This window comes from Palaemon carinicauda, chromosome 37, assembly GCF_036898095.1.
Source record: "Palaemon carinicauda isolate YSFRI2023 chromosome 37, ASM3689809v2, whole genome shotgun sequence".
Classification (NCBI taxonomy): Eukaryota; Metazoa; Arthropoda; class Malacostraca; order Decapoda; family Palaemonidae; genus Palaemon; species Palaemon carinicauda.
In genome coordinates this window covers 57,310,226-57,331,155 of record NC_090761.1, presented here as the reverse complement: position 1 = coordinate 57,331,155, position 20,930 = coordinate 57,310,226, and the positions used below count along the sequence as shown (strand labels likewise).

General features: G+C 46.9%; 1 protein-coding gene across 3 annotated transcripts in view; it reads left to right on the top strand.

Annotated features, from left to right (window-relative positions):
• Positions 1-1,060, top strand: part of LOC137629711 (zinc finger CCHC-type and RNA-binding motif-containing protein 1-like) — a 543,938-nt gene extending 542,878 nt beyond the window's left edge. For all 3 annotated transcript variants that reach the window (XM_068361276.1, XM_068361273.1, XM_068361275.1), the window contains exon 5: positions 847-1,060. In XM_068361276.1, coding sequence (XP_068217377.1) covers positions 847-990 — 144 coding nt within the window. In that variant the 3' untranslated portion in view covers positions 991-1,060. The remainder of the gene's footprint in view (positions 1-846) is intronic.
• Positions 1,061-20,930: the final 19,870 nt, after the last annotated feature.

Here is a 20,930-nt window from a genome sequence, read left to right as displayed (position 1 = left end):
TCTAGTATGATAGGTGAAGGACTGGCCTTTCACCTTCCATTCTCCCCTTTCTTAGGGCCTGAACAAACCGAAGAACTCTGTAAGCTGACCTCCTCTGACTGTAGGTGGGTATCATTGTCCCTTGTGTATCCTAATATAGGCATATGTACTGTAATGTGCCATTCTCCCAGTCAGGTTGGAGTCGAGTAACATCAAATTAAGAAAAGCATAGCCAAGTGAAGTCTTACCTTGACGAGTCACATTGATTAGTTTTCACACCGCACAATTGTTCAGGCTGTTGTCTCTCATTGAGAGTTAGCAAGGTGATAGGTGTACTCTTCCACAGCTCATACGAAGCATAAGAGTCACACCCCAGGTCAGGGATCAGCCAGTTGGTCTTGGACTTCCTCCCACCTAAGTGTGAGTCTCCATAGTAAAGAGCGGAAAGGTTTACATTTGGTGCTGGAAGAAATGACAAATTTGGAAATTGTATCTTTCCTAACCATACAAACCTGAAGCTCTTTACCCAAACTGGCCCACCTTCACCTATCTCCAAGAAGTCCTGCCTGCAATTGCGAAGTGGCTTGTGTTGGCTACTGTGTGTGAGCAGGTTGGGAGGTCTAGAGTACCTCCTGCTACCCCCTTCCTCCGCTAATCAGCAGAGGGGAGTAACACCTTGCTAAAAGTCTTACGGTTAGTTTCAGCTGTCACTGAAATGTATCTTCACAGTAAAGAGCATCAGGTTTGTATGCCTAGTAAAAATAAAAATTATTTCCAAAAAGTTGTTATTTTATGCATATCAAAGGACATCTGAATTTTTTTCTTTTTCATACATTCATCATCAATTATTTCTTTGGTGTATTGCAGCAAGAATTACGTGAGGCTGAAGAATTCCAGAGTCGAATAATTTCTGGTGAGTATGGGAAAGCCGCACCATCTGCCCAGAAAAGTAAAATTACCCAGTCTGCTTACTTCAGTGATGAAGAAGAAGAGAATGAAGTTGATACATGAAGATTTTTTCAGCAATATACTGCGGTCCTGTATGCTTACATCGAGAGGAATAAACGTAACTTTTCTGTTTTCTAAGAATTTTCCACTAATACAAGATATGGATAGTGATTGCATTTCAGTATTGAAGTATACATAAGCCAAATTTAGATCTGCTCGGAGCAGATTATCATGCATGATAACTCAAGATGAGTTTAAAAAATGATCAATACTAGGTTGAAATAATTTATTGAATCCCTGTGAAGTGAAATTCCATGTGATTCAGGAGTGCAATAGTTGTTATTTGCTAATCTTATTGCACAAATATTTTGTTAGGTCAATCAAAAGTAGAGGATACTACTGTATTTCCAAGTATTAGTGGCATTTGACTATCTCTTTTGAAGGCGTTGATGGTGCTGCATCATAGCACTATGATTTGCAAAGGCTTATTCCTAATATGGGACTACTCTATAACTCGAATGTCTGAGTCGTAAGTGGATTTATTTATCCGCTATGTAAAGTGTGTTCAATGATAAAAGTAATTAACTACATTTATAAGGAGGAGCCTTTTTTGTGAACAAACTATTTATTAGAGTGAAAGGTGGTTTTATTAAGATATAAGTGGTACTACCAAATGTAAATTGAGAAAGATATCATATCATATTTAGAATTTCAAAATATATTTATAATGATTCTGTTGTTATGAAGAGATTCATTTTAATATTGCCTATTTTTAACAGATTTATTGACAGACTTTATAATACTCCTTTGGAAGCTTCCTAGGTGACAGCTGCCTTTGTGTTGTTAAAAATTACAAATGTTTTGCAGGGTTCTCAAATAAATGAAAGGCACATGGAATATCTAATTTCTTAGAGCAACTCCGTAACATAGTAGATTATGGTGGTTTGTAACACTGACCAACAGCTGTATTTTTATTTATAATAATGTTTAAAACTCTTCCAGAAGGCTAAAATTACAGAAAGATCATTGCTCAGAATGCACTCTATAATGTTTAAAACGCTTCCAGAAGACTAAAATTACAGAGAGAGAGAGAGAGAGAGAGAGAGAGAGAGAGAGAGAGAGAGAGAGAGAGAGAGAGAGAGAGAGAGAGAGAGAGAGAGAGAAAGCTATGCTACTTTTGTATATCTTTTCTTCTTGAAAAAAGATTAATCTGACATGGGATCATAATGACAAAAACTTTCATTTGTTCCGTAACCGAAATACAAACCACGCTATTTACATGGGGTATTGCTTTCGGCGTAGCTGAAATGACGAGTCATTAGATTTTAACGAGGGTTAACTACCTTCTCGCTAGCTAGCGAGGGGGTAGGGCAGAGGTACCTAGCTACCCCTCCCCCCTCACACACCGGTAAACTGATTTACTTCGCTTTTGGCTCGGACGGTGGGCAGACGTCTCTGTCCTGTCCTCGCATGGCAGCCATTAATGTTTTGTCCTTACTTAATTACTTACTTTTCTTATACTCAATATATATGTAAACATTCTTATGTTTATGTATATATTTGAGTATAGAAATACAGTAAGTTTCCTTTTCAGTGTTTGTGCTGTGTGTGTGTAGTGTACGACAACATCTCCGTGTGGTTCCAGGCCCCCACGGTGACATTTCATGGGTCGCGATCTCTCTTGGTCCTTCGGTCCTCCCTTCGGCTTCCGATTCTCGGGCGCCGTGGGGAATCGTCATAGCTGGACTTTATTTATTAAGCTGTTTTCTCCGCTGTTCTTCCTTCCCTACGGGGAACTTGGACTGGCAGGGAATATGGGAGTTTAGTTTGACTACGGTCTCTCTCTCTCTCTCTCGAGGTCGTTCACCCTTTTATTACTACTACGTATTACGGTAGCTTCCTTCCCGTTGCGGGTTGAGTTGCTACTCCGTTTATTTTGTCTCAATTATTTTTAATGAATCTAATTGTATTTGTTAACTTTTCAGCTTCTGTGTAGAACGCTTTCCTTTGGGGTTCATTCGTTCTTACTATTAGTGAACATTCTTAGGTGAATTACATAATTATAATTATGTTTTTGTTACAGTTCTCCGCTTTCCCCCCCTTCCCGTGAGTGTCAGTGGGGGAGGAGGGCGCATACCTGGTGTGTAACTCTTATGTTCTTTTCCCTCGGGGTTCCTCTTCGGAGTTCCCCTGGGGGAATGAATGTTAACTAATTATTTATTTTATTTTCACAGTTAACTATCTAGTTTTTCGTTGCCTAATGTGCCAACGAAGCAGAGCTGTCCTTTTTGGGCCTGGGGAGTATGCTGTTGCCGCCTCCTCTCTAGGACTTCGTCATGGGCGTGCTCCCTTCTCCTAGAAGTCCTCCCGTGACAATTGTCACCTCCTTAGTTCATTTAGAACGCTCAGACGGTTTGCCTCCATGGGTGGGTAACTTCCCTTCCGAGGGAGGTTCCCTTCCCAGGTTGAGTTTTTTCCCCTTCGGGGGCGGGGAACTTCTCTTACCTTATAATTCCTGGTTGGTTTTTTCCTGGTCCTCGGGCGGTCATGCTCTTGGTGCTGAGCGACTGCTTTTGTAACCATGCTTAAGGGGCTGAGCGGTTGCAAGGCCGCACCATGGAATTCGTGCGGTTATGCTCTTGGTGCTGAGCGGTTGCACTTGCAGCTACGCTCAAGGGGCTGAGCAGCTGCAGGAGCTCCTCTTCGGAGGGTTGCTCTTTATGTCAGCTTGCTGATCCAATGGCCCTAAGGGGCGCCTTCATCAGTTCTTCTTGTCTCTTCTACGAAGTGTTCACCTCTCTCGTTCGCGAGAGAGGACACTCATAGAGACTCCTCTCCGGAGGACTCCCCTGCTGTTGTTGCTGATGTTGCTGAAGGCTCAGTTCCCCCCTCTGAACATCCTTCGAGGGGGCAGCTGAGTCCAACGGACTTTCCTGCGAGTGTGTCTCCCCCTCGGGGGAGTTTACTAACAGAGACTCCTCTTCAGAGGACTGATGATGGTGCTCCTGTCCGTGGTCGTCTTCATCTTCAGCCGCAGAGGATCCTCCTTGACGAGAACAGACCGTTGCAGCTGCTTCGCTAGACCTTTTGGCAGATCGTTCGCGATCTCTGACACCTGCCAGACCTTCTTGTCTCCCATCTCCGTTCCTGGACGCAGATGTGCAGTGGGCGCCACTCCACCCCGTTTTCCAACGGGCACCGGTCCCTTCGGGGCAAAGGGCTTATCTCACAATGAGAGTAAGTCCCTTTAGTGCCAGGTTTTTTTACCTGTGGAACCTCGTTCTCCACAAATGCTCTCCTGCTGTGGACCAGACTTCTGCTGAATCAACACTCCAGCGACCTCCTGTAGCTGAGTCTCGCCGTAGATCTCCTGATCGCCAACACTTCTGAGACCTTCTGTGTGGCTACGTGCCATGTGCACCAACGGTCTCCTGAACGCCCACGATTGCGCAATGCGCGCCAACGTTTGCCCTCGCGCCCGCGATCTCCGGATCTGGGCGCAGGCAGGGAGATTATTTCTTCGCTGAACTCCCACGTTTGCCTGCTCCCCAGCGCACATCTGCGCGCCCTTTCCTGATGTGCACAATGCATGCCAACGTTCGCCCACGCGCCCACGATCTCCGGATCTGGGCGCAGGCAAGGAGATTATTCCTTCGCCTCCTCGCCGACGATCTCTCTGGTTCTGCACCCTCGCTGATATCTTCTGGCCGCACAACTACGCGCCAACGATCTCCCCGGTTCCTGCCTCATCGCGCGCAGTTCAAGAGGTTCCTACACTAGCGCACAGGCGCTCACAGGTTCCTCTGGACTCGCAGCGCCCTTCTGGAGTTTCGGCACTCGCCAACGCGCCAGCACGCTTCCACATCACAGCGCGCCGCCCAGGAGGCGCCTAAGCTAGCGCACGGGCGCTCACAGGCACCCCAGGGCTCTCCTTGCGCGCCAGCGATCTCTTAAGCGCCCACGCGATTCTTCGCCTGCGCACAAGCGTTTTTCAACGCGCCAACGCTCCCATGCTTCAGATCGTCACAGGTCTCCAACGCGCCCACGCGTTAACTCTCCGGTACGCGATCGGTCGCTACGCGCCATCGCTCGCCAACGCGCCATCGCCCGCCAACGCGCCATCGCTTGCCAATGCGCCATCGCCCGCCAACGATCGATCGCTCGCTAAACGCGCCATCGCTCTTCAACGTGCCATCGCTCGCCTACACGTCATCGGTCTCCCGGCCGCCAGCTCTCCCCCTTACAACCGCGCGCCCACTCGCCCGCGCGCATGCGCACCCATGTTCGCCCGCACGCGAACCAACGATTTTTCCATCGCGCGAGCGCCAGCGCGATTTCGGCCGCGATTCCCGTCGGGTTTCGCAACACAGGCAACCTGGCGAGTCTTCTGGAGCACGTACTTCCAGATCATTGTCGTCACGATCTCCACCTGTAGACGCAGAGCAGCGCACGTGCAGGAGCAGGAAGAAGCTTCAGAGACGTCTGGGCAACATTCTTCTCCTTCTTTTTAGGCAAGCCCCATCATCTCTACTCCTCAGGATCACCCGATCCCCTTCCCTCCAGCGGGGTCGCTGACACTGCGTCTGTCAGCCGTCAGCAGAGGAGGTACTTCAAGATTATGGGGAAGCCTGGTTTAGTTCTGCCTCTCCACCATTCCGTGGAAGGGCTTCCAGGGGAATTTTCTCTCGAGAAACTCTCCGCCCGGCAGGGGACATTCTCGGCTTCGGAGATCCTGAGCCAAATGAAGGCCGCAAAGTGTGCCATGCTGGTCACTTCGTGGCTGGTCGTCTGGCTTGGATCTCTGGGCATCCTGTTGTTATCCGAGGACTTGTCCAAGGGGAGCACCAGGAAGACCATGGAAACTTTCCTCCTCTCGGGCACGAGCACCATCGATTTCCGGCTCACCAAATTTTGAACTTGTGGGCAAACTCGATGGTGAAGTATTGAGATGCAGTGACCGAGAGGTTCCTCTCGAAAGTCCCAACCGTGGATGTCGGCAAGCTCAGACACTCTTCCATCCTTGGAAAGAGCTTGTTTGAGCCCAAGGACATGGGATGGACAGCTGAGAGGTAGAGGAAATCAAATCACAGTTCGCCCCTCCAAAGGGCGCTTACATCCAGACTTTACAAGCCTCTAGCACCTCAACAACAACAGCCTCGTCGGCCTAGGACATTGGAACCGGCTTCGGCAGCAGAGACAAAGGTGTCTAAACAGCAGCCCCCTCCTGTCAGGGACAAGAAGGACAGGAAGTCCTCCTGGGGAGGCAATAATCCTAGAGGGAGCGGACGTGGCCGCAAGCGCTAGGATTGGCAACCCCCCTGCCCCCCAGTGGGGGGATAACTAAAGTTGCGCGTTCAGGTGGCAGCAACTCGGGGCCGATTCCTGGACGATCTCTGTGATCAGCCAAGGATATCGCGTCCCGTTCATAACATCTCTACCTCCCCTGACAGCGATTCCAGTGTCGCTGAGCTCTTATGCCATGGGATCGGCAAAGGGGCTAGCCCTTCGGGCAGAATTCGAGACCATGCTCTAGAAAGATGCTCTCCATAAGGTCGTCGATGGCTCCCCCCGGCTTCTTCAGTCGACTTTTTCTCGTTAAGAAGGCATCTGAAGGCTGGAGATCCGTCATCAGCTCTGAACAAGTTTGTCGAACAAACTTCGTTCAGCGTGGAACAGCAGAGTCGTTCAGATTTGCAGTGAGACCACAAGTCTTCAGGTGCACACTGGATCTGAAGGACGGGTACATCCAGATCCCAATCCATGCGTCTTCCAGGAAGTACTTGAAATTCAGCCTAGACAACAAGGTCTACCAGTTCTAGGTGCTGTGTTTCGATCTCTCCACAGCACCGCAGGTGTTCACCAGAATGTTCACCCTGATATCTTCGTGGCCACACAGGATCGGCATCCGTCCCCTACGCTATCTGGATGACTGGCTAACCCCGGCAGTCTCGGAATCGACCCTTCTTTGACACCGAGGCAAGCCTCTGGGACTTTGCCAAGATCTAGGGATCATGGTAAATCTCGAGAAGTCTTCTCTGCTTCCATCCCAACAACTGGGATATTTAGGCATGATATTAGACACCAATCTCCACAAAGCCTTCCCATCAGTCGACAGGATAGCAAGGCTGAGGGGAGTTGCAGAACCTTTCCTCAGACGAGGAGAGCTTCCAACCCAATTTTGGTTACGTCTCCTTGGTCACCTTTCCTCCCTGACCCGTCTTGTTCCAAACGGCCGCCTCAGGATGAGATCCCTGCAACGGCGGCTCTAGTCCCGGTGGAACCAAGGCAACGATTCCCCGGACACTCTGGTCCCTATGGGACCTGCGGAACGAATGGACCCGGAGTGGTGGTTGTCCTACGGGAACCTTTGAAAGAGAGTGGATCTTCGCGTCCTTCCCCCGCATTTGATGCTGTTCTCGGACGCGTCAAAAGAGGGGGGGGGGGGCACGTTCTGAACCAAAGGATCTCAGGCCTATGCTCAGAATCAGGAAAGTACCTCCACATCAATCTGCTAGGAATGAAGGCTCTTTATCTGGCCCTTCAACAGTTCCAACAACCCTGGCGGGTCACTCCGTGAGCGACAACACCACGGTAGTGGCTTATTTCAACAAGCAGAGAGGTACCTATTCATAACAGCTTTCCCATCTTGCAGTAAAGATACTGAGATGAACCGTTTCCACTCAATACCACAATCGGCTCGCTTCATTCCGGGCAAAGGAATGTGCTCTCCGACAGTCTGAGCAGAGCCTTGCAGATAGTGTGTGCCGAGTGGTCTTTGGACCCTCTAGTAGTCAACAAAGTCCTGACTTTGTGGTCCTGTTCGCGACAGCCTTGAACTTCAAGCTGCTGCTGTACTACTCCCCAGTCCCGGATCCCAAGGCACTCTGGCAAGATGCCTTCCTACAACGGTGGGACAACATCGACGTCTACGCCTTCCCACCATTCTGTCTGGTGAGAAGAGTGCTCAACAAGACCAGACTATCGGTCAACCTGTCGTTGACTCTGATAGCTCTGCTACGGCATCATGCAGAGTGGTTCCCGGACCTTCTGCATCCCCTGACGGAACTCCCGAGAGAGCTTTCCCAACGACACGAGCTACTCAAGCAACCACACTGCTACATCTGCCACAAAGCCGTAGCATCGCTTCGGCTTCACGCCTGGAAACTATCTAGCATTCCCTCACAGAAAGAGGCGTTCCGCAACAAGTTGCGGAGCGGATGTCTCGACACCTGCGAAAGTCATCCGCAGGGGTCTACCAGGCGAAGTGGAGAGTCTTCTGTGGTTGGTGTCGTGGGAGAGGTATCTCTCCCCTTGATGTCACTATTCCAGCAATAGCGGAATTATTGTATACCTGCGGGAGGGAATGCTCCTTTCGCTCTCGGTGGTGAAAGCCTAACGCCCAGCCTTAAGCCTGGCCTGCAGGCTGAAAGGAATAGACATTTCCTCCTCGCTGGATCTTTCTTCGCTCATACGAAGCTACGAACTTACCTGCCCCCAGTCGGAAGTGAGAGCTCCTCCATGGAACATAGTTCGGGTTCTTAGGGCTCTCAAGAGACCTCCTTGCGAACCATTACGCCAGGCTTCTGATCGTCACCTGACTTGGAAGACGGTGCTCCTGCTCGCTCTGGCCTCGGCCAAGCGTTCCGGCGAACTTTGTGGTCTCTCGTACGTCGTCGTCCATTCAAGAGGAGAAGGGGAGGTAACGTTCAGATTCGTCCTTGAGTTGGTCACTAGTCTCCGTTCTATAACAGATGACCCAGACCATCTCCTACTATAACCAGTAAGGAGTCGGAGGTGTTATCTTAAAAACAGCTGCAGTTCGTCCTCACGTGCAAGCCCTGTTTGGGAGCACAGGAAGGACGGAGAGGAGGGTCACCAAGAATACCTTTTCAGCCTGGATTCGGAGGGTCATCCATCATGCCCTGAATCCAGACCCTCCTCCGTCACGTCGCCCTAGAGCACACGACGTCAGAGGCATCGCAACGTCCCTGGCCTTCAAGAGGAACTACTCTGTGACGCAGGTGCTACAAGCTGGAGTCTGGAAGCGTCAAACGACCTTCACAGCCCACTACATGCAGGACGTGACCCACAGGAGCTTCGATACGTTTTCTGTAGGCCCCGTGGTGGCTACACAACAGCTGGTCTAACCTCAGGCTCCTTAATGGACAGGCAGCAGAAGGTTGAGGGCATTGTTACCCAGTTTTAGACTGCATGAAGGAAAGAAGAGGCCCTTACTTCTTTCTTCATCCTCCCCTCTCTTGGGGAAAGCAGCCTCCTGGGTTCTCTGCATAGCTGACCTCAAACCTCTGCAGGTAAACCATGTTCTCTTGTTTTCCTAGTATTAAGATAGTACTGTCGCGTCCCCCATACCCTGACGAGGTGGTATTGTGAACGCCCTAACCTAGAATTCCATCTTAGGGACTTCAGGTCAACTTCCTAGGACAAGTCACACTTTATCCCTCCACACACGAGCTTATGTAGGCCGCACGTTCCTTGCGGAGCAAGGAACTTGCTAGGTGCAGGGACTCTTTTTCTCGAGTGCTGCTCACTCGGATTCTGAGCCCCCGGGCAAAGCCAAAGCTAGTAAGGCTGGGACTTTCCATCCTTCCTAAGGGGTAAGTCACCCCATGTAAATAGCGTGGTTTGTATTTCGGTTACAGAACAAATGACAAATTCGGAGATAATTTGTATTTTTCCTAACCATACAAACCTTAGCTATTTACACGTATTTGCCCGCCAGCCCTGTCCCCCAAGGCAAGTCCTACCTCTAAGCGAAGTGAATCAGTTCACCGGTGTGTGAAGGGGGAGGGGTAGCTAGCTACCTCTCCCCTACCCCCTCGCGAGCTAGCGAGAGGGTAGTTAACCCTCGTTAAAATCTAATGGCTCGTCATTTCAGCTACGCCGAAAGTAATACCCCATGTAAATAGCTAAGGTTTGTATGGTTAGGAAAAATACAAATTATCTCCGAATTTGTCATATTATTGCAGAACTATGTGTTAGATATGACTAGCAGGGATCTTATAGAACTGTACACCAGCTATACATCCATCTTCAACTGGAAAGTAGAGTAAAATATATTACATAGTTGGGAAAATTTGGGATAATCTTTTAACTGTTTTCTTTTGTTATGTAGTTTGAATATCTTCCCCTAATTTTTTGGCTAACAGTGTTTGTACATTCATATTTATTTGTTTGCTTTTATGATTAACCTCTCTCATCCTTTTTTCTCTCAGTGAATAAGCATTTATGATGATTGGCTTTCAATGCATGTTACTTCACATGTAGAATATTTACTACAGCACTCTTCATTTGTTATAGATAGTGGTAATACAAGAGTGTATTTCTAGGATTTTACACCTGAAATCCACTTGTTATAACACTGTAAAGCCCATTTAGTGCATCAACAAAAATCCCAGAAACATCAGTCATCCTTGAAAGTGAAGATCCTCAGGTGTCCAGAGGCCAATACCATCAGTTTTTATCTCTCTGGAAAGTATTATTCATAAGCTTTAAAACTTTGATTATTTAGGAAAAAAAACTTGTGAGCATGATTACTATGTTGTTTAAAAGTCGGGTAATTTTGGTGCCGAAGAGTTGGATTTGGTTTGCTGTTAGAGTCAGTTTTGATTTCACTTCTGGAGGGTTGATTTAATCGTAGTGTTAATGAGTGGTGGTTTTGTGAAAGTCATTTTCATGTATATTGATTCTCCCTTTTTGTCATAAATAACCTTGTAGCATCTAAGACCCAATTTAATTGCACAACAAACTTTGATGATACCCTCTTACTCCTTAAAATTTCACAATTGCTGCTTCACTAAAATAGGAAAGGCTTCAGTTAGCTCTTTTGTTGCAAACTTTTATTTGTGACTTTCTATGTCTGTTTCTTTCATGTAATCATCAGCAGCTACAATTTCAATTTTCATAATTGACCCACTCTTTGATATGAGGGTCAAGTACAGTAATCGTTTGACATAATTCTCATCAATGTCTAAATGCCCTTAATGACCAATTTCAACTTTAGTTCTTGTTTTGTCAATTTCTTCAGGCATAAAATCCTTAACACTGTAGAATTTACTGTTAGATGCCTGTTCTTTTTATATTAGACTACTTTATTTCATCCATAGGACTGACATTGTTATTGGTTGCTTCATGATTGCTATAATACTTGAAGAATTCCCGAAAGTCCACAACATTATCTTGAAAGTTCCCGACTATTTGTGAAGAGGCCTGGCATGAATCAGTGATCTTAAAAGAGGCTATAACTCCCTAAAGTAGTGATTTGGTGCTCGTGTTATAAATATGAAATCTCCCAAAAAGAGCTATCAAACCCAGGCTTGTACATATGCTCATTAAATGACTGGAAGACTTGCCTTGATAATGCAACAAAGATCCATTGAATTTAAGAAGTAAATCATTTACATTCCATCCTAGCAGTAACATTAGCCCATCCTTTGCTGTCTGTTTCAAAAGGCCATTTTTTCTTCTTTCAAAATATAGCCCAATTACAGCATTCTCACAAATTTGTTTATTCGGCAAACAATTCTCTTCTGTGGTTGGTTTATATTTCAGTGTTCTTTATTCTTTTTCAGTACTTACGTCGGCATATACCAAGAGTAATTAAACCAAATCTGATTTGCAAAAGACAATTGTAATTACCTTCATTTGCTACATGAGCAGCTTTGAAATTTTAGAGAAGGTTATGAACCTTTTCTAGCACTAGAACAAGATTGTTTGGGACATACTCTAATTTATTTACTAACAAAGTGGCTCATAGCTTTGCCATTTCAGTATCAAACCATTGCATTTCATTAGGATAATTTCAAATTTTATCAAGTTTTGGGTCTCTCACATACTCCATTAATCTTTTGTTTGCTCTCAAAACGGTTCATTAATACATCACTATCTTTTGATTGCTTTGTTGATATCATCTCTTCTAATTTCAGTTAGTTTGGAGCCATGGAGATCAAACACATCTGAACTCAAATAAATCAGGGTATGAATGGTATTTCTGGGTCGACCTGTGGCGCCCGGTGAAAAGTCCTTCTTGTATATCTTTTCTGATAAAACCTTCCAATTATACCAGAGAAAGATAAAAGCATGGAATGCTGAGGTTACAACCCTCGCGCGAGCACCTTTTGGGTGTCGTGTATAAAGCAAAGGCGCGTGAAATCCACTATTCACAGGTTGTCTTCCATTTAGTTAATTCCTTCGTCAAAGGGATGGGCCGATACAAAGGCCCTAGACACACCCCCATCGCCGCACCACCCACGCCACGACGCGAGCGCCATCTGAACAACTTCCTTCTTTTTGGAATACAAAGTGTTGAATTGTTTTGTTGTGCTCTTGGTCTTTTTTATCAATCGTGGATTTATTTTGTCATGTCCGAAGCTCCATCTTCACACATTCCAATGTTAAGTACCATAGTTTGTTTTGACAGTATTTTATTGTACCGGGCTTTTGTTTTATATCCAGTATAGTCTGTTTTATTATTCCCGTCTGGCCTTTCATGGCGGTCATTGTTTGTTCACTGTTTGGGAATTCATCTTTGTCTGCCCGTTTAGTACTCTGTCACTTAGGTTCTTGGTTAAGTCCCTGGCCTTATGCCTTTAGAACCGTTATTGTTTTTATTTTTATTTTTTTGTGTATTTATGCTCATGGTACTTTTTGCTAGTAAGTCCAGCCTACGAACGAGATAGCGATTTAGCTTTGTATTTGTTTAGTACCCGCCCCTCCGAGGCGTTCGTCACTCGACTGTGCTATTTATTTTAAGTTTTAGCAGTTGCTATTCTTCGATCGTAGTGTTTTATGGATGTACAGGTTTATTTTATACGTTTATAATAGTGTTGTGTGTTTTTTAGTCCTGTTTTTGTGTTTAAGAGAGCGAGAGCTTGGGGTCCCCGTTTTCTGTTCGCAGTCACGAGTTACCCCTTTCTCTCGTTTTCTTTCTTAGCTCCGGTGGGGGAGCGGATTTCCCGTTTTCCGTTTTGTGCGTTCAGCGGGTTCTCCCTCCCTCACCTCTCCCCCTCTGGGTGGATGATAACTTACGAGTTATTTATTTTTCGTGACTTTTCAATTGTTAGCGTTATTTTGGTCCGTGTTTCGTCCTCTCCCCGTTACGGCTCGGGAGTAGTTATGAACGTTTTCCACTCCGCCTTGAGTTATACTCCGCCATGAGGGATTCTCAATAACTTTCGTTCTATTGTTATATTTATATTGTTTACTACATGGGACGGGCTTCATATTGTTTAGATACGACCCTCCGGTGGCCCTTACTTCGGTCTCAGGCCACGGCCATATCCACAATAGCCTTTGTTATTACAACTGTGTTTGTTATTCACAATAATTATTCAGGACTTTTCTTCTCCCTCCGGCCTCACCGGAGATCGTAAATACGCTTTACTATAATCTAAGCTTTAGACTTTAGCTGCGGCTTAGCTTTTTATCTTTCACAATTGAATTATTAGCCACAATTGAATTATTCAGGGCATCTCATTATCCTCCGGCGTCACCGGAGGTCGCCCAAACACTTCACACTTATAGTTGCCTTAGCTAATTAGCTAAGTCTCCTTTATTCAGGACATTTCATTACGCTCCGGCCTCACCGGAGCTCCGGCTTCACCGGAGGTCGCCCATACACTTCACACTTATATTTGCCTTGCCTTTAGCTAAGGCTGGTGTTTATATTTATTTTAAGGGCATGTCACTGCTTCCCCGACCCTTGGAGGTCGGCGGATTGCTTTATGTTAATTATCCTTATGTCATTAACAGACATTGGGTGCATTACAAATATACAGACAATTGAATATTAAAGTGCCAACAATGGTATGGGGCGGTATCAACTGAAAGTTAATATTCAGTTGTTTGGTCAATGCAATATGGGTGCTTAGGGAATTCAGTGAGTGCCGGAACTCTAAAATAATAGGTTTTTTATCCCTTATCAGAGTTTCAAGCAACACCAGACTCATGTCTCCTTTCTTTTACAGAAGGCCCGTTGTACTGCTGAAGGATGCTCTGCCTCGTTCAGCGACCCCGTTGGGCATGACCTCTGCCGGTCTCATGCTCACTGCTCCATTCCCTTTATCCAGGAACCGGGACAGGCCCAATACCCAGTTTGGTTCCCGGATTTGTGCTCGCTCTGTTACGAGCTGTCGTCAGTTCTGCTGAATGATGATGTAAGTGGGTTTTCCCTTTGTTCCTTATTTCTCGTTGGCAGACACTAATATAGACATGAATATGATATACACAGTATATTTGGGAGGGCAAACCCCCTCCTCCATCACTAATCACTGCAAATCTTACAGGCCGATGATGTCTCTCTTCGGTCAGCAAGGGCTACTCTTCGTCCGTGGGTGTCGGGCTTTGGCAGGAATGCCCCGTCTGGCGCACCCTATCTCCTCGATGGGGACATGGCCTCCCGTCTCTTCCCAGGCTCGACTACTGCTGCAGTCTCCCCTGACCTTGCTGCCCCTTTAATTGAAGAAGTCAGGGCTACCATTTCCGTGGAGGACGAACCCCTCGTACCGATGGACATGGCGGGTCTGGATATAGACGTAGAACCCAGGGACGAGCAGGTAAGTGGTGCCGAGTTGGTGGAAACCCTTTTCTCTCCTACTCCCTCTCCTACCTCTTCCTTTCTAGGTTTTGATAACTCTAAGGCTTCTCCTCGGGATCCCTCTGCCTCCGTACGACCCAAGGTGAAGCCACTTCGAACTTATAAGACTTCAGCTTTGCCAGTATCAACGTCACCGGTCCCCGGACCCTCGACAGCTCCTGATATTCATATTGCTCCTCGTAAAACCACTACTCCTAAGAAGTCTAAGTCTACCAAATCCAAGAAAAAACCAACGGGTGACTTTCAGGTACCCTGGGCTGATCTCCTCCCCATCCAACTGATCAAAGGATTGGTCAGGGATCAAGTTCAACATCACTCTGGTGCAATAACAGAGATTAAGGATATGATGGCTACTCTGATCCGCGCCGGAACTCAGTTTCCTGCCCCTTCTGCCCCAGACGCATCGAAGCTGCCGCCCTTCGATAAAAACAATCCTTGGCGGTTTGCTTTGCATGCTCCATTCGTAGATGGTTCCCTAACTCTGGAGGGCATGGGCACCCGCCCTCTAGAGGACCTGGAGTTCTATCCCCCGGGCCTAGCATTCCCGTTCAATGGTTTTGTACGGTTAAAGGAACATGCATTGGTCCGTATGGACAAGGTACCGAAGGAAACGGTCATATTTCCAAAAGAGCAGGCCCAGGCTATCTGGGCCAGAACACTATCAGAGTGGGGGTGTATTAACTCCAAGCTCACCCCACACAAAGGTTCCTACACTATTTTTACGACAGCGGCCTCCATCTCTTTGCCGCTCATAGACAAAGTCACAGAGCTGACTATACAGGCCATCAAAGAAGGCTCTTCCATGCCGGCTCTCAAGGAGACGGACCCCACCTCTTTGCTTATTCCGGGTTCCTCGGCAGCCTGGGATGCTGCGGCTTCTACCTTCACGGTGGGGAAACTAGACCCGAACTGTGCCTCTACTCTTTTCTCTGAGAAGCTTCCCAGATTAATAGAGAGTCTTCTCAAAACCGAGTTCGAGACCCGTACTAGACTTGCTAGGTCCCTCCAATCCATCACCTCCATGGAGTCCCTAGCATCTCTTTACCCAGAGGAAACGCTGTTCAGAGTCGCCACAAAGAACCAGCTGCTATCCTACCAAATAGATCTCCATGACTTCTGGTCAGCTCGGGTTAGTTGCAGGAAGTTCGTTCTGTCGGAGGCCACCATCAGGCATGAGCCGAACAGACTGATAGCGTCCTCCTGCTGGGGTAAGACCCTCTTCCCTCAGACCGAGGTGGATAAGGTTCTTCAGGACGCAGCGAGGGCAAACCAGAATTTGCAGGTAAGGTGGGGTCTCTCAGCCAAAAAGAGGTTCGAACCCCAGAGACACACGTTCTTCAAGAAGAAGCAGAGGTTTAGTCCTTACAAGGCGGCCCGGGGTACCTCGTCCCCACAGCCTTCCGCGGCCTCGACTTCTCGACAACAGGCGCCTCCTCAGCAGGTAGTCTACCTCGCTGCTCCCCCTGGTACACAGCCCAACCCCTCTTGGATGCCCTCACCTGCATACAACCCTGCCTACGAATCCTCCGGTTCCTTTCGTGGATACCAAAGAGGGAGTTCCAGAGGTAGAGGACAGTTCCGCCAACGCGGCGGGCCTAGAGCAAGGGGTTCCCGTGGAGGGAGGGGCCCTAAGTTCACTCCCTCCCAATGATGTGATGCCGGTAGGAGGGAGACTTTATCACTTCCGGGATCATTGGACCTTCAGTCCATGGGCTCACAGCATAATATCAAGGGGCTTGGGTTGGAAATGGTCACAGGGATCCCCTCCTCCACCGGTGACCTTCTTCCAGAGACCCACTCCCATTCTGGAAGAGTACACGGCAGAGTTACTCAAGAAGAGAGCAATCAAGCGGGTTCGATCCCTGAAATTCCAAGGCCGCCTGTTTACAGTCCCGAAGAAAGACTCGTCGGCGTTGAGGGTAGTTCTGGACTTGTCGAAGCTCAACTCTTACATCCTTTGCGACAAGTTCCGTATGCTGACTATCTCTCAGGTACGGACCTTACTTCCCCGTGGGGCCGTCACCACCTCTATCGATCTTACCGACGCCTATTATCATGTCCCAGTAGCTCGAAACTTCTCTCCTTACCTAGGCTTCCGTCTCGGCAAGAGAGCCTTCGCATTCAAAGTCATGCCCTTCGGTCTCAGCATTACCCCCAGGGTTTTCACGAAACTGGGGGAGACGGTGCTCGAACAACTCAGACACCAAGGGATACAAATCGTCGCCTATCTGGACGATTGGCTCATTTGGGCCCAGTCGCACCAGGAATGCAACAGAGCTACGTCGAAGGTACTCCATTTTCTCGCCAAACTGGGCTTCCAAGTCAACCTCCGGAAGTCCCGCCTACAACCATCAAGCCTCTTCGAATGGTTAGGCATCCGTTGGGACCTCTCAAAGCACAAGCTCTCCCTTCCTCCCAAGAAGGTGAGGGAGATAGCTTCCAAGGTCAGGAACTTTCTCAAACACAAACAGGTGTCCAGAAGAGCTTTAGAACGAATCCTCGGCCTACTCCAGTTTGCCTCACTGACCGATCTCCTATTAAAAGCCAAACTCAAAGACATCAATCGAGTTTGGAGAAAGAGGGCGACAATACCTTTAAGAGACAAGACCTCGAAGATCCCCTCTGTCTTGAAAATGAGACTACAACCATGGTCCGATCGGAGGAACCTCTCCAAGTCGGTTCCTCTACAGTTCCCCTCTCCACAAGTGACAATTCATACCGACGCGTCTCTGAGTGGTTGGGGGGGTTACTCCCAACATCAGATGTTTCAGGGCTCTTGGTCACCCGCCATGAGACAGTTCCATATCAATGTTCTCGAAGCCATGGCGGTGTTCTTGACCCTGAAGAGAATCTCCCCTCCGAGGTCGACCCACATCAGAGTAGTCTCAGACAGCACGGCCGTAGTCCACTGCCTCAACAGGGGGGGGTCCAAATCACCCAACCTGAATCAGATCCTGGTCACTATCTTCACCTTGGCAGCCGACAAAGACTGGTTCCTGTCAGCAACTCACCTAGCAGGAGTCCAGAATGTGATAGCAGACGCATTATCCAGGACGAGCCCACTGGAATCGGAGTGGTCCCTGGACATGCACTCCTTCCGGTGGATACTCAGGCTGGTTCCAGGTCTCCAGGTAGATCTATTCGCGACCCGACTCAATCACAAACTCCCATGTTATGTGACACCGAACCTGGACCCTCAGGCTTATGCCATGGACGCATTAACCCTGGATTGGAACCATTGGCAGAAGATCTTCTTATTCCCTCCAGTGAATCTTCTACTGAAAGTCTTGCACAAACTCCACTCCTTCAACGGGGCAGTAGCTTTAGTGGCACCTCACTGGCCAAAGAGCAGTTGGTTTCCTCTCCTCCTCGAGTTGAAACTCCGTCCCTTCCGGATCCCATTCCCCAAACTGACCCAGGTGGTCCAAACTCGGACTGTGTCAGATTCCTCAAGGATAGCCAAAACCCTAACTTTGTGGATTTCATGAAGTTTGCGGCACGTAGGGACGCAAACATCGACCCAGATAATGTCCTCTTTATAGAATCAGACAAAAGGGACTCAACAATTCGCCAATATGATTCGGCGGTTAAGAAACTAGCGGATTTCTTAAGGACTTCAGACCATTCGGTTATGACTCCTAATTTAGCCATCTCCTTCTTTAGGTCCATATTTGACAAAGGCCTAGCAGCTAGCACTATAACCACCATTAAGTCAGCTCTGAGGAAAGTCTTCCTGGTTGGGTTTAACATTAACCTGGCGGAGTCTTATTTCTCATCTATTCCAAAAGCATGTGCTAGGCTTCGACCTTCGGTTCGTCCTCAAAAGGTCTCTTGGTCTCTAAATGATGTCCTCAAACTGGCCTCCGACACGGACAACGAATCCTGCTCTTATATCACTCTTCTTAGGAAGACTTTATTTCTAACAGCTTTGGCCTCGGGTTCCAGAATCTCAGAACTAGCAGGTCTCTCACGAAACTCAGAGAACATGGATTTCCTCCCTTCAGGTGAGGTACTTCTTTCACCAGAGGACCCCCAAAATAGGTGGTCCCCTTGGAAGATTATTCCTCTTCTCCAAGATACTTCTCTATGTCCGGTCACCACTCTCAGGGCCTTTTTAGCCAGGACTGCTACCCGATCGTCTGGCCCCTTGTTTATCAGAGAACAAGGAGGTACCATTTCCATACGTGGCATTAGGCAACAGATCCTATACTTCATTAAACAAGCCAATCCGGGATCATTTCCCCATGCTCATGATATCCGATCGATCGCTACCTCCATCAACTATTTCTAGAATATGGACTTTGATAACCTTAAGAAGTACACGGGTTGGAAATCTCCTATGGTCTTCAAACGCCACTATCTAAAGAACTTACAGGCTCTTAAATACCCAACGGTTGCAGCTGGGAGCCTTATCTCTCCCCATTGATCTTTTGTTCTTCCTTTCATCCATCTCTTCTCTTCTCCCTCCTACCCGCCACTCGCACCACGACGCCGCTTCCTTGGTGGTTCGTTAGCCCTAAGTGTATTACATATTAGGTTAATATGATTGTAACTATTATTGTTTTCCGTTGTTATAAGGTTGGGATATTCTTAGCCATGTCAGTTTTGTTGCATGTTTTCCTCTGATACTCAGAGGTTTCCCTGTTATCATGTTTGTTTATCCTTACTCTCACTATGCCCTGTGGCTAGTTTATGTTTTATGCCTACTTACCTTAATTATATATGTTTTTCTTTACATGGTGTTGTTTCTCTCCCCTTATTAAATTAGTAGTTATTGTTGGGCTTGGAAGGCATTCTCTGGTACATTTTCACCGGGCGCCACAGGTCGACCCAGAAAAGGGATCTTGACGAAGGAAAAATCTATTTCTGGGGAGAGACCTGTGGCGCCCGGTGAAACCCTTCCCCTTATTTTACACGATCCCACCCTTTCCTTTCCAAGCCATCATGGCCAATACAGAAGGATGTTGTTCAGATGGCGCTCGCGTCGTGGCGTGGGTGGTGCGGCGATGGGGGTGTGTCTAGGGCCTTTGTATCGGCCCATCCCTTTGACGAAGGAATTAACTAAATGGAAGACAACCTGTGAATAGTGGATTTCACGCGCCTTTGCTTTATACACGACACCCAAAAGGTGCACGCGCTAGGGTTGTAACCTCAGCATTCCATGCTTTTATCTTTCTCTGGTATAATTGGAAGGTTTTATCAGAAAAGATATACAAGAAGGACTTTTCACCGGGCGCCACAGGTCTCTCCCCAGAAATAGATTTTTCCTTCGTCAAAATCCCTTTTTTGAATGATAATTCTGAGGTCAAACCTCTAAGGCTGTAATGCATATTCTTAGTGCTGAAATAATTTGCTATGTAAAGGTTTTACTGTATAGTACATTCAGTCTTTTCTTAGTTTGCAGACAGTACACACACTGAAAACATTGTTGTTAACTCTTTTTGGTTTTTATACATCATACAAAATGGCTCCTAAGAAAGATAGAGGTAATGATCAGCCAAAATGAAAAGTTAGCACAATAAAATTAGGAAAAAGAAATCATTGAAAGATCGTAGAGAGGTGCATGTATGTGTGATCTTTTCAGGTGGTATGGTATGATAAAATCAACAGTTTACTTTATATTGAAAAATAAGAGGCCATTAGAGAGCTTATGTAGATGAAGGATTAACATCCCTATCAAAATAAAGAACTGGTCCCAGTGCCTAGTCTGTAGTTTGAATTTTATGATCAAATTCATTCCATTCATAATAAACCACCAGTTATCCTTGACCTTTTTGTGAAACCTGCTAAACCTACCACTTATAAAAAGAAAGAGAATAGTTAACTGGTCAAGAACGTACTGCATGCTTAACTATCCTCTTAAGTGAGAAAAAATTTAACCCAAGACAGTGAAAGGCGATAGTAAAGGGGCTAGGGCACTACATATATCTAAGACAAGAATATTGGCTGGATCTTAGAGCTTCTATTTGAAAAACTGCTTTCTAGGACGAAGGAGTCTATCTTACCTAATATCCTCTGAGCAGTTATAGTAGCTACTTGTTTAAGTGAGAGTGTAAGATGTAATATGCTTAGTGATGTTAAATGTGTAGGGAGAGAAGAGTATATGTACGAACATGCCAAATCATCTGGCTATTCCTTGGAGGATTCTATAAATTTCTAGATCTGCTATTACATTGGATGACTGGTACATTAAACTAATCTACTAATTACAATTTATTAAGAGTTCTTCCGCCACTTATCTGGAGCTTCCTCTTTGTGACAATGACTTCACTTTATGTACTGAGACAGAAGGTCTCAAAAATCCTATTGCCAGTCTTGGATATGGGTGTGCTCTTCTAGGGAAAATGAACATGTGTCACTAACATATTCATCCTTTAATTGCTGAATCATA